The 16,217-nt window shown below is 35.1% G+C and overlaps 3 protein-coding genes across 5 annotated transcripts in view; 1 reads left to right on the top strand and 2 right to left on the bottom strand.

The window, feature by feature from the left end:
* LOC129573958 (lipase 3-like) overlaps positions 1 to 911 on the bottom strand; it is a 7,142-nt gene extending 6,231 nt beyond the window's left edge. Inside the window, exons 1-4 of one of the 2 annotated variants that reach the window (XM_055455175.1) lie at positions 788 to 911; positions 478 to 709; positions 211 to 412; positions 90 to 123 (exon numbers count right to left, since the gene is read on the bottom strand). In XM_055455175.1, coding sequence (XP_055311150.1) covers positions 90 to 123; positions 211 to 412; positions 478 to 549 — 308 coding nt within the window. In that variant the 5' untranslated portion in view covers positions 550 to 709; positions 788 to 911. The other variant, XM_055455185.1, reaches the window with a different exon arrangement.
* Positions 912 to 1,729: 818 nt separating this feature from the next.
* On the bottom strand, positions 1,730 to 4,069 carry LOC129573908 (lipase 3-like). Of its 2 annotated transcripts, XM_055455075.1 has the most exons (5): positions 3,728 to 4,069; positions 3,378 to 3,579; positions 3,267 to 3,296; positions 2,698 to 3,191; positions 1,730 to 2,595 (listed from the first exon to the last, which is right to left on the bottom strand). In XM_055455075.1, the coding sequence occupies exons 1-5, from the start codon at positions 4,004 to 4,006 to the stop codon at positions 2,209 to 2,211; spliced, it is 1,392 nt and encodes a 463-aa protein (XP_055311050.1). In that variant the 5' UTR covers positions 4,007 to 4,069; the 3' UTR covers positions 1,730 to 2,208. The 2 variants fall into 2 exon arrangements, with proteins under 2 accessions (XP_055311050.1, XP_055311059.1); XM_055455084.1 differs by lacking the exon at positions 3,267 to 3,296 and having other exon boundaries at positions 1,962 to 2,595; positions 3,728 to 4,052.
* A 7,605-nt stretch (positions 4,070 to 11,674) lies between these two features.
* Positions 11,675 to 15,158, top strand: LOC129573899 (homeobox protein DLX-3). Its single transcript, XM_055455063.1, has 6 exons — positions 11,675 to 11,888; positions 12,053 to 12,279; positions 13,509 to 14,141; positions 14,236 to 14,399; positions 14,551 to 14,583; positions 14,715 to 15,158. Exons 3-6 carry the CDS (start codon positions 13,550 to 13,552, stop codon positions 14,982 to 14,984), a joined length of 1,059 nt encoding a protein of 352 aa, XP_055311038.1. The 5' UTR covers positions 11,675 to 11,888; positions 12,053 to 12,279; positions 13,509 to 13,549; the 3' UTR covers positions 14,985 to 15,158.
* The last annotated feature ends 1,059 nt before the right edge of the window (positions 15,159 to 16,217 follow it).

The raw sequence follows: 16,217 nt of genomic DNA, 5'->3' as shown, positions 1-16,217 counted from the left end.
AGAATGTTTATTCCTGTATTGCCATTTTCATTCTCACAGCCTCATATACAAAATTGACGGTACATCAAACATTAGTAATCGTTATTTACCAAACATCGTAGCCTTCGTCTGCAAGCAAGTAAGCTGAAAAATGGAAATGCAGGTCCATTTGAATTTCCATCAAGAATTCTGTAAATTATTTAGAAAAGACTAGAATAGCAAGTAGCGAACCTAAAGAATTTTCTGGTCCCAATACGATCCAGCCATTGGATGATTCCATAAAAGCGTGCATTAAATATACAGGCGGTCTGGGTTTATTACTTTTAGGCGAAATTTTTCCATACGGAATTCGATGTAATTGCAATATATATTCGTCATCGGTTACAACTGTATGAACTTCTGCGGGATAGCCTTCTGATTTGATACGATCAGGCTATTTTTTGTGCAAATAAAACCATTAGAATTGATTGCTCATATTTCGCTAGCGTAAAAGCTTACCACAAATTTTATAAGTTTATCGGAGCTGAATGACATTTTGGTTGCTGTTGCGCCTTTCATTATATTTCCCATAAAGTCATACACTCCGTTCGGTGGACGAGTGTTGATGGCAGTTATAAAATCACTCAGTAAACTTTGAAATAGCAATGATTCGGACTGCTTCTCTATCGTTACGTGAGAAAGATCACCCCATTGATTAAACTCTCCACATTCATGCAGGTTTCCTTCTACACTGCACAAAAATAGGAACAGACAAATGACACCAACTTGTATCGATTTCATTCTTCATTTACGTTTCTGCACTAATTACCACCGTTAAATTCACTGTATCACTGATCGAATTAATTATAAATCTAATTTAATTGCTTAACTTTTATGTAGCGAAGCTTCAAACTTTATTATTATTAAAAGAAATTGACATCAAGCTATTTTATTCTGATTGAATTGAATCGACTGGAGTTCTTGTTTTATTTTCCAATTGTTCTTTATTGAAACAAAAAAGAAGACTCATTCCCAAGTGAGCTGAGCATGCTCTGAATAAAGCACCCGTACATTCAGCACAGGCTTTAAATCGTTTGTATTTTAAATACAGGCAATAAATACTACTATCCCTTCTATTTTGCTTGTAAAATACACATTCGGAAAAACGAAAGGAGAATAGTAGCAAACTGACCAGCCGCTTACACATGCGCCCATGAATGTAGAAGAATATAGACGAACGGGGAAATAAATACGCATGCGAATTAGTTTCGGAGTACTTTCCTCCCAAAAAATGATATAAGAAACATACTTTTGTTGTTAAACTTGTTTTAAAATGTTAACTCGATAATAAAAAGAAAGCCACAAAGACACTCTGATTTATATTTGTACGGACCCTTTTAACAGAAAAAATGCGTACGTTGAGTATTTGCACACGTCATGCATGATGACTTTCGGTTTCCATCCGGGTTTAATTATTTTGGTTGGCCTTGTTGATGGTTCTAATAAGTTTGTCATTTAAACCTTCTCATACGTAGCGACTATACGCAAAGCAGACATGACGTTAAATTGGGCAATAGAATAACATATCTTGATTTTACATTTGGCAAATCGGACTGTAAGCTGTGATTCTCTTTATTTGCTTTGGCATGGACGAAATCCATCATTGCGCATCGATTGATTGTAGTATGAATCCTGGTTTAGAGAACTGCCAGATGGTGTGCCTACCCAAATTGATGGCAAACTTATCAAATAAAACAATTTATAATTATTATTTTTGTTGATTCATCAAAACAATGTTCTTTACTTACACAATTAATTTGGTTAGAATTTAAGGATCTAAGATGATTTTGCACAAAAATATTTTTTTCTAAACATTCAAAACTGGTTGCACATTGATATCCATCTTGATGGAAACACAAGAATGCAAAGTGAATGTACTAGGTGATAAAGTTCAAGTGCAATACAAACAAAACAGTTTTAACAAAAGAGGTACAAGAAATTGATCAAAATATCATTTGAGTTTTATTTATTCAACTATCACCTCGAGTAGTTCAAGAATAATATTTGTGTTTTGATAAGTGCATTTCGAGCGATCGACTAAAGTGCATTTTGAATTGTAAAATAATTGGCAAAGAAGCGAACAGCGAGTAGAAACTTTATTGAATTTTTGAATTTTCACACATTTTCACAAAAAATGTTATCACGCTTAGTTTAGTTATTCAACATCAATTTCTTGTTGATCCTTTCCAATCATTTTAGATTGGATTTGTTAATGTTTCTAATGATATGGTCGTTTACTTTGCGCAGATAGCGGCTGTAGATGAAATCGACGTGTGAAAAATCGGCAATCGGAACGAGGTATGTGCTCTTCAGATTTGGTAGCATTGTTTTCATTTGCATCACATTTTCGAATGATGCTGTGTTATCGTCTTTTGAGTGGATGAAATGCACTGGGACGTTGATTTGAGTCAAGTTATACGGCGGTGGAGTGTCACTTCCATAAATTTTCTGATTGACTTTCTTGTCCTCGTAGTCGAATTGACGAAAACCACCGTCTCGAATCAGCTGAATGTAGTGAATGCCTTGTCGCAAAGCTGCGCCTGCTGGTGTGTTCACGAGGATGAATGGCAAGCTCGTCTGAAGTAAAAAAAATTATATAATTTAATTTTATATCGTTAATTCAGGATTAAAGTTTGAACGAAAAAAAATTATTGCTCTCAAAGCTCTCAAACTACTTACGCAATTGATTTGGCTTGAATCCAATAGCGAGAGAACGAGGTTACAAGCAAATGGAGTGGAGTGTACGGTTTTTTTGCACGCTACCTCAGAAATTTTCAACAATAATTTATTGCTAATGGTAAGCTTGTAGATCCGTAAGATTTCAAACACTTTCTTGAGTGGTTTGTAGAAATGTGCGATGACACTGTACAGTGGACTGTTATGTCCTTTCAAAAGAGCCACAGGCGCCAACAAATTCGCTTCGATGATTTTGTTATTATATTCGGGTCGCATCGATGTTAATACAAAGAATGAGGTGGTTCCTTGTGAAAATCCAACGTAACTCAATTTCTCGAATTTCGTCTCATTCAAAATGTAGTCAATTGATGCGGGCAAATCAGAAACTCCAATTTCATGCCACGAAAATGACCAGAATTCTTTTTGTTTTAACCCATTCGGTTTCAAGCGTACATGTTCACGTGATGGTTCGGTTCCTCGCGCATTACCCATCCAGACTGAAAATATCATACTTTTACATATATGTATGTTGAAATGCCTTTATAAACGACTATTCTACGGCAAAAAATTACCATCGTAGCCTTCGTCTGCAAGCAAGTAAGCTGAAAAATGGAAATGCAGGTCAATTCCCATCAAGAATTCTGTAAATTATTTAGAAAAGACTAGAATAGCAAGTAGCGAACCTAAAGAATTTTCTGGTCCCAACACGATCCAGCCATTGGACGAATCCATGAAACCGTGCATTAAATATACAGGTGGTCTTGGTTTATCAGTTTTGGGCGAATTTTTTCCATACGGAATGCGGTGCAATTGTAATTTATATCCATCATCTGTCTGTACCTGATGTACTTCTGAAGGATAACCTTCAGATTTGATGCGATCAGGCTTTAAAATTGAATTAACGAAATAGAAAAATAAATTAACTTTTATTAAAAGCATTAAAATCACAACAAAATGCATTCATTTGTTCAGCAAAAATATTCAATATGAAAAATCAATCGAAAACATCCATTATTAGGAAAACTGCTCTTACCACAAATTTGATGACATCAGCTGCATAATCTTCTACATCGTTGATTTCGATATTTTCCAATGATTTATAAGCCTCTTCCATACGCTCGTTATCATTTTTGTCAAAGGCATCGAAAATCTTTTTCAATTCGTCTTGGAATGGTAATACCTTCAAATCTTCTTTTATTGTACGTGCAACTATGCCATTCGGATCAAATTCTCCACATTCGCGAAACTTTGCCTCTACACCACTGTACAAGAATAGAAACAGAACCACAAATCGAACTTCTGTCGTTTGCATACTTTTGATATAGATACTTTAGGTTTTGACACTGATTTAAGCACTGATAAAGTTCACTGGTGGACTCTCAGAATATCCGCTGGCCTTTTATACCAATCGATCAATTGTCTTATCACGAATCGATATATCAATCGATAGCCAAATCATTGAGTACAGCCATTTCAAAATTTTACGTCGTTCAATGGATGTACGATTCTCAAGTGGATTTGCCCACTTTTTTCTTCATATTAGTCAAAACGCAATTCGAATTGCATCATTAGAGAAAAGGCCGGAAGAAAGTAAACAAGTAAATATTTTGATTCATATGTTCAGCTATCTAATATCCTCTTCAAAGTTTTAATTTTTAACGCAATTTCTGATCAAATTTTACGATGTGAATCATTAAAAAGGGTTTGTTTTTTTAACGCGCACATTGCACGCGAACTATTTGTTGGAAACGCGTCAAAATCTCTGTTTCGTTTTACATCAAGCTTTTTCACTGTACAACCTTACCTTGTTTTTGTTCCGTAAATATTTTGATATACGATCCACACGTACTTAGATGTGATTGTGCAAAAACTACTTCACACTTGCCATATAATAACCGATCACAATAAATCAATTGGATTGAAAAAAAGCGTTCACGTGCCGATACCTAATCAAACACGAGCACATTAGAAAATCATTAAAATGTCATTTATATCGTATTTATCATATCGAGGCTGCTACCTTCAAATCGGCTCCAGGAGGTAGAAAAATATTTACCTTATAAGTGACGTATATATTTTTGAATTGAGTGTCGACCTCTCGTATGATTGTCGGTATAGTATTGGCCCATTTCATTCGACAATTATAGTAAATTAGATTGTTTTGCACCGAATCTACGCACATTCATCGCATTCCAGTGCTAAGCAATAAATATCTATCGTATGATATGAAAATGCGTGTATTGATCTAGGCTTTGTTTTGTCCCTTACAAATATGACACTCCAAGCCGATTAGAGTTCTCACAAATATCACGAAACTATTATCTAACGGCAAATGTTTCGTCACACTATCTTTGTGGCACTATTCATTCGAATTATCACTTTGGTTGCAGGAGCCAAACAATTCATAATAATATTTTGACGGAAATAAGCATTTGTGGGGCATTTTTTTCCATTATGTTTACATTTTCGTTCTAATTTATCTATCAATAAGGAAGGCTATTTATTGTGAAGTGTTCAAGAATGAAGCTCATAAATATATGAATATTTCCTTAATTTTCTGCCGATTGATGTCGGTTCATGCTTTTCATTAATTTCAATTGGTATCTAATTTATGGTGTGCTTTGTTGATCGTTGAACACTTCTGAAGCAATTACTCAAACTGGTGAATCATTATTATTCGAGCACGCAGCCGGCATTTAGATGAAAACACTTCATGATCTAAATTAAAATACGCAATTTAGCAAGTTTTCTCAGTTTTCTGGGAGAAAAACGAAACTAATTTGATTTTATTCACTCCGTTCAAAAGTGAAAACTATCATGTGAATTCCGCCTCTATTCAGTTGTTCAATATGTTAATGAAAATAAAAGCTGTTGGTGTAATTGCTCTTTCATCTGAAGACGCTAATTTCGATTTAAAAAAATTAAGAACATATTTGGACTACGCCATAGAGATAGATAGAGAGAGATGGAGTGAGATAAAGAGAGAAAGAGAGGTGCTTCGCTAAATTATTCATGCGTTAGAATGACTCTTGATATCCGTTTGAACAAAATGATGTGAAATATATTCGAATTTAGTTTAAAGTTCATTACGTCGTCTTGTGTCACAGAAAATATAGCTGCAAAATAGGGTATTCATCAACGTAGTTTCTGCTTGGCAATAGTCAACCGACAGGCGGGGAAAAAAATCGTAATAAATTTAATTTCAGGTTGAAACTTGTTTTTGCTGTACGAACATTATTATCGCTGCGAGATCGAAACGTTATTTCATTGGGGTTCATTTCAAGTGCTGCATAGGCACATTGCTAGACTAATAAAATAGTTGGATGATTCAGATTAAATGATGGTGAATTTTTGTTGCGTTCAATTGTCGGAGAGGTTGATAATCAGACTTTGTTGGATCGACAACGTCGATTCGACATTGAAAAATGTCTCCTAAACTGAAGACTCCTTTTCAATTTGCCTATTTTTTTTGCCGATGTACATTCATGTTCACACTTTAATTGCATTTGTTGGTTTTGTCACGGCAACCATCATCACCATCAAGCGATGCTAATTGAAAAGAAACGATGCCAAACGTTATATAACGAGGGGAATATTTGTTCAGCAATTGTAGTCAATAACCGTGAAAACAAATATCGCATCCAATGATTGCTCATTTTATTGTTGATAATAATTAATAAAAATGATAAATATTTGGTTATTAATAATTGAATATTATACGCTTTGACACCAGTCCACTCGCGCGAAGTGCAAGTGGATTTTCCATTCACGTCTTGTTTACAAAGGACTCGAATAATGTCAGATTCGCTTTAATTTCGATTCATTCAACGAGAATTAATTTATGGCTTTTAAATAGCGTAAAAATAGATATTTTTCGTTCCGGTTGGGTGGTGCAGATGTCCTTGCGTTGAACAGCAAACCCAAAGTGAAGCGATTTGTTGTGAAAAAGTAACACTCATTTATATTCTCATCCACCCTTACACCAAGCATTGATGTGCTGCTCGAACGACACACGGTTGACTGTGGGTTTGATGTCGACCAGCAAAAATGCTCATTCACGACAAGAATACGGGAGAGGCATGCAGTAATGAGACCACCAATACGGTAATGCGATCAACTCAATAGCAACTAGTCTTCATATTGGTTACACTTTCAATCGTTTCATTCGCATCCCTCGTTGGTTTCGTGCGGCACGGCGCGGTGCTTTTCATTCTACCCCTAATAAATACCGTGGACAATATGTTTGATTTCACTTGATGCTCAAAATGATAAATGGAATGCGCGTTGCACGTGTTCGACATAAACAGATTGTTGCGAGTGTTTTTGCTTGTAAATCAAAGAGCAAAACGTAATAATGACAAATTTTACAAGACACTTGTATGACAATGACCCTATCATTAGTGCCTGCGCCGAAAAATACAATATTGCACATCGTTGAAAGCTACTGCTACTGATGCTGCTGCTGTTGCTCCCAATGCCGTCGTCATCAATGCCGCCGTCATTCCAATTGAAATTTTAAAGATTTAATAACAACTTAACAACAGAATTTAATATGATTTCGCTTTGACTTATTAAGCGGAAATAATTTGATGGCATTCATTGCGTTCACCCAAAATTGTTCATTCACAAAGCGGACCATCGCAACTAATGCGCTCATGTGCATTACGGCCACTTTTTCCGAAGGGTACAACATCTGTAACCGGAGCAAAAGACCACCGAAACAGCAAATGCAGAAAAACCAGCAGCGCATTTTCAACATTTCGAAATGGATTGCACTTTTTCATAATCAAGTGCATAGTTTTTTTTTCTGTTAGTTTGTTGTCTCAATGTTCGAATACTTTGAAGCAATTTTGTTGCAAATTCGCTACATCCAAAGGGAACTTCAATGTATTTAGATTCTGCGTTGGAAATGAAATGTAAATTTAATGCTAAAATATGAGTGAAATATTTTCATTTTCAAATTTGGTAATGATGAATGTTATGGAAATTCATTTTCAACAAGGAAACAAGTTTTTAACGCAACTCCAACGAATCAAATGTTGAATAAATTGCATTTAATTGCTCGCCATAGGACAGACGAAGGGTTGTAACAGTGATATGATCGGCACATGAGCACCATCTCTACTGATTGTCATTATTGCCATGTAAATGAATAGAATGTCTACTTCTTCTTCTTTTTCTCAACATCAATTGCATACGACTTATGGTAACTCTCCGTAATCATTAGAGGTGGCGCTACTTATGCGCATCAATTGACTTTTGCATTGGCTCTTATGTACTGTGCGTGCCTTTTGGGACAGAGTGCCGCAAAATAAACAATTTATTAAAATAAAAAATTTGTATTTATTGTTCATCACTTGAATGTGATATTTCAATCAGTGAACAATCAGCAATTAAATGCAATTATTTCAACATCAATGGTTGCTGGATTCGTTCTTTTTTCAGTGGATAATTGGATTTTTTTTGCTGGTTCAATACCATTTGAGTTTGGGTCAACGAATTAATTTTAATTCATTGATATCAATTACATTGAATGAAATATAAACAAATTGCAACATAAAGAACTCAAAGCTGAATTTTTGTTGAAAATGTTACTGATGAAACTGAAGTAGTTTTATGTATAAATTTTCGGATTTTTTGCATGCAGCAGCAGAACGTTAGCTATGCGAATGTCAAGTATATTATTTGTAGTCATAAATCGATGAGTTTTTTTCCCCGTTGTTCAGAGTGCAACAATGTTCATCATCAAAGAGTAGATATTAAAGTAGATAAAAAACCATACCAGATTTTTTTTGTCTCTCCAATTAAATGGAAATTCATTATTGTAGAGAGCGAGAGACAGAGAAAGAGAAGAGAGAAGAGAGAGGTAGCATGACGATAATTTACCATAGACCATGGAATTTCGTGAAATCGCCAGACATAATGTAATTACCGTTATCTACAACAGCAAAACGGTTTTATGTGACAATACCGCTAAACGGATAAAGTTCATTAAATCATATGCTGTCCAGACGAACGACACATTTAACGGCTAGTTGTTGTTATGGAAACAGTCAAATCGCCATGTATTTATCGAGGATAGAGCAGCCGTGTAGCATGAAGTATTTTAGCAGTATGCAGCAGCCGATGATGATAGCCATAAGCTGGAGAGTGAATTGAAACTGTGTATTTAATTAAAAACGTTCCAAAAGCATTAAACCAACGACGAGAATCGTCGAATGTGATCGTCAAGTTGTCTAACCAAAAATAAGACCTCGTTTGTTTGTGAAATTAGAACGTTTGGGGTCGATTGAATTTCTCGATTTGCAAATTGATTGGAGCCTTGCCAAAAGTGCACAGGCGAAAATGTTTGAACAGGAAAACCTCAAAGTTATTGTAGCCCATTTTGGGGTGCAATGCTTTTGTAAAATAACACGCTCAAACATTCTGAGATCAATTAAATAGTTCATTCCGATTTTCGAGTGTTTCGTTCAATTCCCATTGTCAATCGATTCGAAATACAAGTATGTGCTTTGTTTTTACTGCAGAGAATTTCACTCAATTTCATTTTACTAAATTGTTGTGTTTATCGTTGTTGACCGGGAAAATATGGCCAAAAGCATCATTGGCATGTACTACAGTTTTTAATGTATCGTTTTTTGGTTGGAAAGGCTTTCCAAGAAGCAAAAAAAATGGGCTGGAGGGAACTCGAATAAATCGTTTTAAAAACGATGAAGATGTATTTGTCTGGTTGAAACACATTAGAGCGCTCGTGCAATTCACCCGGATGAAAGGTTGAAGAAGCATCTTGGTTAGTATTTTTATTTGCCATTTTCATAATACAGCAACGTTCGTTGCTCTTCACCATCGTACAAGCAATCAGCACAGCTCGTATACACACACATATACTCGGGCACGCGCGCGCACACACAGGCACAGACACACCGATGCGTTCGTCATATGCACGAAACTGCGCACACAGATGCACGAGCCGCGCGCTTTGGTGGGGAAAATGATGATGTGTACTCGCTATCATTAGCCCATACAATTTTGTGTACACAAATACACACGTAGAATCGAATAAAAAAGGCGGTGCTTGAAATATTTTCAGGGATGATTTTTTCTGCCTTTCCTTTTTTCATGCTATGGATTATTGCGCTTGGTTTCTGTTTATTGCCAATTATTCGGCAACAGCGATGACAACGATTTCGAGTGAGTGTGTGTGCGTGAGTGCGGTATATTTTTATTCTATCCCACAAAACCATTCATGTGCTTGATGTGTTTATATTCAGGATGCTCCCTCTCTCTCTCTCCCTCTCGTTTCTTTTTTTGTTTATACCGTCAATATTTTGGTTGGCTTCATATTTGGTCGATTTAAATTGGCACAAAATCAACGCAAAGTGATGTGCTAAATTGAGCGTGTATGAGTGTGTGGATTATGCCGTTGATGTTGATAAAAACCGCCCAGTAAATGAATAAATAAATATGTAATATGCTGCTGTTGGTGCTTTTGCTGCTTTTTTGTTTCGTTTCTTCGACTTTATGTAATCGGCCGTTTTCAATTTTTTTCTGGCTCTATTCATTCTTCTTTCATTGATTTAGAGTAAACTCATTTTGTTTCGATTTTTTTCTGTGGAACGAGGAAATAAATCGTTGTAATACAAATTAAACGTGAACTATTTCTGAATGACATCTAGACACATTGCACATTAATGAGCGGTTTCGATGACAAAGACAAAATTGCCAACACAAATTCTGCACATTCCTTTCGGGGTGGGTTTTCGGTTGCAACAATGAATTAATGAATTTAGTTAAATCATTAACTTGCTTTGATCGAAATATTTCCACCACACATAGCCATTGCTATGGCTTGCATTGACGCTCCGCTACATATTTTGCCCTTTGATGATGGAACATTTCAAATGCTGCACGTTGACACATGATGAATTTCTCTTTCGCTTTCTCACTCTACTCTTTCTATTCGCTCTTGCTCTCGTTCTCGTGCCGAAACTTGAAACAAAACATCCTTTTAGATAAAGAGACGGTACAAAGTCACAATCATTCCGTTCGATTGCTCCTCGAATTGGCCGAATTTAATGGCACTAAAGTGTGCTTACAAACACAAATTATGCCCATTATCTTCGTTCATATTTAATTATTGTTGCTCTCCACCCAGGACATATCAATTACATTGTGTCCAATAATTTATGGTATATTACAAATTGAAACATTCAAAGTAATTTAGAAGATTCTTTGTGCCGAAAATGTGTGTACAATCATCAAATTAGTTGTTGGCATTGATTCAAACTGTGGACGAATGAAACCAAAGCGAATGAAATGCACCCAAAATATACTTTTTGTCTATTCTGGCTCGTTTGACTCTTACGCATACTCCCTCTGTGCCCACAAAATGGAGATTGTGTCTTTTTTTTGCTACTTGTTCGTACGCCTCAGGCAAATTGACGCAAAATGTTTATGGACGCGTATATATAAGTAATTGGCTTCCATGTACAACGTTCTCTCGAAAAGCTCTATTCCCTATACATGCCCGAGATATGTATATAAATAGAAAATTCCGCTGCCAACAATCTATGAAAATATCCATTTCTCCCTCATAACGCGCTCACAACATCTCCATTTTATAAAATAGAATTGTTTGCCAAGGGTATATTAGCCTAATGATGATTGAAATATGTGTATTCGGTTACGAAACATTTGGATGCGAGCACGTCGCATTCATTTTTGGGTTTGGATTTTCCATTGCCCGTCGTGCTATATGTGCGTGGTTGTGTGTGTGTTTGTGTGTTTTGTGTGTGCGTGCACGTTGAGTATTTGTGTGCGCGTGTGGCTGGTTGCCTCTGTTTTTATTTCAATTTCCTTCTCTCTTTTTCAACAGCAGAGGCAACGGCACTGGCGGTCGTGCTATTTTTTGGATAGAATCATTACGGTTGCTGCTTTACCATTGAAGGTGCTCACTCTCTGCTCACACATACACCACGCAGCAGCAGCCGCTCCGTGCATCCCATAAAGAGGGAAAAAAAGAAACAAAACGTTATCATAGCATACAAAATGTTTGCAGTGTGAACACATTGTCATTACGCCAACTGTTGTCAGACCGCACACACAAAAACATTTTAATCAGATCATTTACAAATCACAGTCACATTCTTCAATACGACAATTTTGCCAATTTTATCTTCACGGAAGATGGAAACGTGAGCTATTTGTGAAATGACTTTGTGTTGAATTTGCAAAAGAGACATTTTTCGGGTGTTAGAATTCAATTGATTCAACTGTGTCGTTGAATGATTGCTATTTGAATCGCAACATTTTATCGAATCATTGATCCTAGCAACATTGTTTATCGATTTATTCACAGTGAAGCACGAACTATGTTAACTATTTTATTAAAGGAATAATTGCCATATTTTCAACGCTGTGGACAATTTGTGGATAAATCATTCGATTGAAATATGCAATTATAGTGGAAATAATCTTTGGAGTATCGGAAAGTGTAAATTGACGGGGAAATTCAAATTATTTTTTTTTGTGAAAGTGAAAAGCGGATAGAGAAAACCTATCGAAAAAACGAAAAGTGTATTTTAGGTAAAGGAAAATTTTTATATTTTAATTTTCAAATCGAATTTCAATTTGGAGAGAAAAACAAGTGGAATAGAAAATAACTCCACCAAAAAAAAAATCAAAATCTAGGCTTTTGGCCTTGATAAAACCACAAATGGACCCAAAAGTTTTCTTGCGTAAATTTTGGGCAATAGATAGCCGTCGGCAAAGTGTGATTGATGTTGCAAAAGTGTTTTTTTTCTTTAGTTTTTTTTTACAATAAATGGCGACACTATGATTTTTACGTGAATTCCTGCGGCTCTGAAATTGCCTTTGGATTCCAAAGTTTGAAATAAATTTGAAGTGTGATTTTCTAAAAATAATTTCGATCAAAATCTCATTTGGTCAAAGTATACTTTGACTAAAGTCGATTATTTTTCTTCCAAAAAAAAAGTGAACCAAAACCCTCATCAGAAACTGCAGTTTGTTTGCTTAAAAAAAAGAAAAAAACGTAACGTTCACTAATTTATTGGTGACACTGGTGATGAAGTACGGTGATACGTTGAAATCCGATATGGTCGGTGTTTGTGTTTCTTCTTGTGAATGTGGAATTTCATGCAGGATAAACACACTCATTAGGCTATAATTTTCGATGTGATGTGATATCAACGACGGAGTATATGAAACTATTTTGAATGCAACTCAACATTTCTTTGCGTTGTCATTGTTTAAATGATCGCTCTGCTGCGAATCTCACAATAGTTTTAGTTTTCATGTGGCATCAAGCGTTTCCTCAATTTCAATCGGAGTCGCTTATTTTTTTTCTCTTCTATTCAGCAATTCAAAACCTACTTTTACGAAGTTTATTTATTTTTAGAGCGCACAGAAAGTAAAACAAATGAAAAAAACATTCGCTAAATGAAGTAAAAGGTAGTTGACATATAATTTATGCTGATGGCCGTCGGTGCATCACAGCGCCTATCGAATGATAGTTCCTGCTAGAGTAAATTTATGTAACAATTCCCATTCAAATGCCATTTTCAATGGAAAATTAAATCCAGACGATACGAAGCCATTTTACAGTAAACTTCAGCAGGTTGATTAAATTTCATTAGAAAATTGTCGCACCATTTTCTGTATTTATCTCTTCTTTTCTCCCTCTATCGAGATGCGATGTGCTCAACTTATTTTACTATTCCCTTTGAAATGATATTGCACAATTAAGGTTTATTTATCTTTCGTATCTTTTTTTCTTCGTTTTTTGTAATCAATAGCCATCACCTAATTTCTCAAATTAAACGAACCGTTGAGTGAAATGTTGCAAAATCCAAAGTATAACATGAGTTACATCTCGAATTTTTTGGCCATACGAAATGCAACCAACAGTAATACGGCACTCCCACAATCACCAATGAGTGGCACACATCAGGCAAACAGTGGAATTGGACCAGAGTGCGAATTGGACGAAACACAATTGGAACGACTCAGTGCATCGACGGGAAAATCATTTACGATCGCATCAATTTTGGGCTTAAAAAAGAAAAACCAAGCGGCAAACAATATCGAGGCAGGAAATATGAAACAAAAAGAGTTGAATGCAATGAATTTGTCGATTCATAATAACCAAAATTATCCGATGCACAACAAACCGTTTGGCAATATTGACAGCGACAACCGAATGCTTCAGAATCGAATCCCGTTGGCTTTTACACACCATCACCTGCAAGGATCACATCCGCAACCGCCTCATTTTTATCAACCGACAAATAACATGAATAACAATAACAATTTAAACACGGCCAATCACAACGGAACCTCAGCCCTGCAAAGTCTTCAGCAGCAATTCCATTCGAAAAATAGCCCAAATTTTCCACCATTCCATGGAAAGGATCAACGCAACAAGAATGGTTCGTTGAATCTTTGTTTATACTATCTTTTTACCTTTTTTATTAGCACAAACAACTCATTTCAAACATTTAATTACTGCACGTCCATCATTAGAACACGTGATAAAAGGAAAATCATCATTGAAGAGCAAAAGAGTTAGGACGATATTCACTCCAGAGCAGCTTGAGCGATTAGAAGCCGAATTTGAACGACAACAGTATATGGTTGGACCCGAACGACTTTATCTCGCGCACACACTACAATTGACTGAGGCTCAAGTAAGTTTGATTAAATCTAATCAATATTATTGTCAAATTATAATTTGATTCTGGATCATATCTTTAGACCATTTTCTTTTGATTTTCCTTTGTGTTTGAATATTTTAAACCTATTAACTAAATTAGAAAATGTTTTTTTTTCTTTTATCAGGTGAAAGTGTGGTTTCAGAACAGGAGGATCAAGGTAAGGATCATGGTATGCATATATCATAAATACTATCAGTAGAAATTTACTGTAGAAATACTGTCTCAAGATATAAATTCATTGCTTTATTTTTACTTCAAATAAACTGATACATTTTTCGCCATTTCTAGTGGAGAAAGCATCATTTGGAAATGACACAGCAGCGTTTGGCAATCATTCGCCAATGCCAAGTACAGCCACCGAATGCTAATCCAGAATCGCGGGTCGGAGGGAATGACAAAACTCCCACCGGAAATGCTCTGGCCTCTTCACCCGCACTAACCGATTTCGATAGTGGCACAACAGGCAACGAAACTTCCGTGGCACAAGACTCATCTGAGCTATCAATTTGCACTGATTCCATGGACTCAGACTCCAATCATGACGTTGATGAATTATAATTCATTCATTGAGATTTTATTTGAGTCATTAGATCGTATACCATCTTATTTTTTAGTTTAAACATTAGTGTGAATAATTTTAAAAATGATTGATTTTAGGTAGAAGTTTTATGAAGTTTAAGCGTTCTATTAACTTCATTCAAATTCTCATAAAATAAAAGTAAGCGAATATTTAAACACTTGTCGAATTATTTGACCTTTAAATGATGAAATTATGGATCAGTAAAACATTCTTGAATAGATTTCCTTAATTCATTTCCTTGTTCATTAAAAAAGAATTAAAAATCAAATGTTTTAGCTGAAGAATTTGTATTCCCAATGGGAATTTCCCATTAGAAACAAAGTTCTTTTAACAATCGGACAATCCTATTTTCAATCAAAGCTGGCTTTTTTCACCAGACGATTTATTTAAAAAAAAAGATTGAGCAACACATGACGTGATTGAAAGATTGAATTTCACAAACAAGTAAACTGTTTGCTACAGGGAAAATATAGTAGATTCATGATTTGAAATGGAAATTCGTGTACGAAACATATAAAAACATTAAATAAATTCTCATCTTAGAAACAAACACAAATCGGTTTGTCTTATTATGATCTTTGAATATTTTGCCCAAACAATTTAAAAAATCAAAGAGATTAGTGAAATTTTTTTTGGATGGCTAGTATTCGTTAACAATGAACAAGATTGAAATAAATTAGCCTTATTATAAACTTGAAAGAATTGAAATTAAAAAGAAAAATAATTTCGTACTACCATCATGCTTTTCAATTTAAGCTAAGTACACAGTTCCTTGTGAAATGAAAAAATTTCTCCGGTGAAATTTTCACCAGTGATCTTTGTATCAAGTTTTTTTTATATTCAAATTGCAAGTATAATGATTTTTGATGAATAAAACAGTTAGCTGCTATCATTATCAACATAATACATCAATAAATTTGTGTTTTGAATTTATTCTTCTATATATTTCGGTCACAGCAAATTTTTTCACGGTCGTGAAATTTTTTTCTCGTGCATTTTGCACGCGAAAAATTTTTCACGACCGTGAAAAATTTTGTAGAGGCGAAAATAAATAGAAGAATAAATTCAAAACACAAATTTATTGATGTATTGTGTTGATAATGATAGCAGCTAAATGTTTTATATATCAAAAATCATTATACTTGCAATTTGAATATAAAAAAACTTGATACAAAGATCACTGGTGAAAATTTCACCGGAGAAATTTTTTC

The sequence above is a fragment of the Sitodiplosis mosellana genome, unplaced genomic scaffold, assembly GCF_009176505.1.
Source record: "Sitodiplosis mosellana isolate CC-2019 unplaced genomic scaffold, AAFC_SMos_1.0 Smas_scaffold_1, whole genome shotgun sequence".
NCBI lineage: Eukaryota > Metazoa > Arthropoda > Insecta > Diptera > Cecidomyiidae > Sitodiplosis > Sitodiplosis mosellana.
This window is presented reverse-complemented; position numbering and strand designations above follow the sequence as displayed.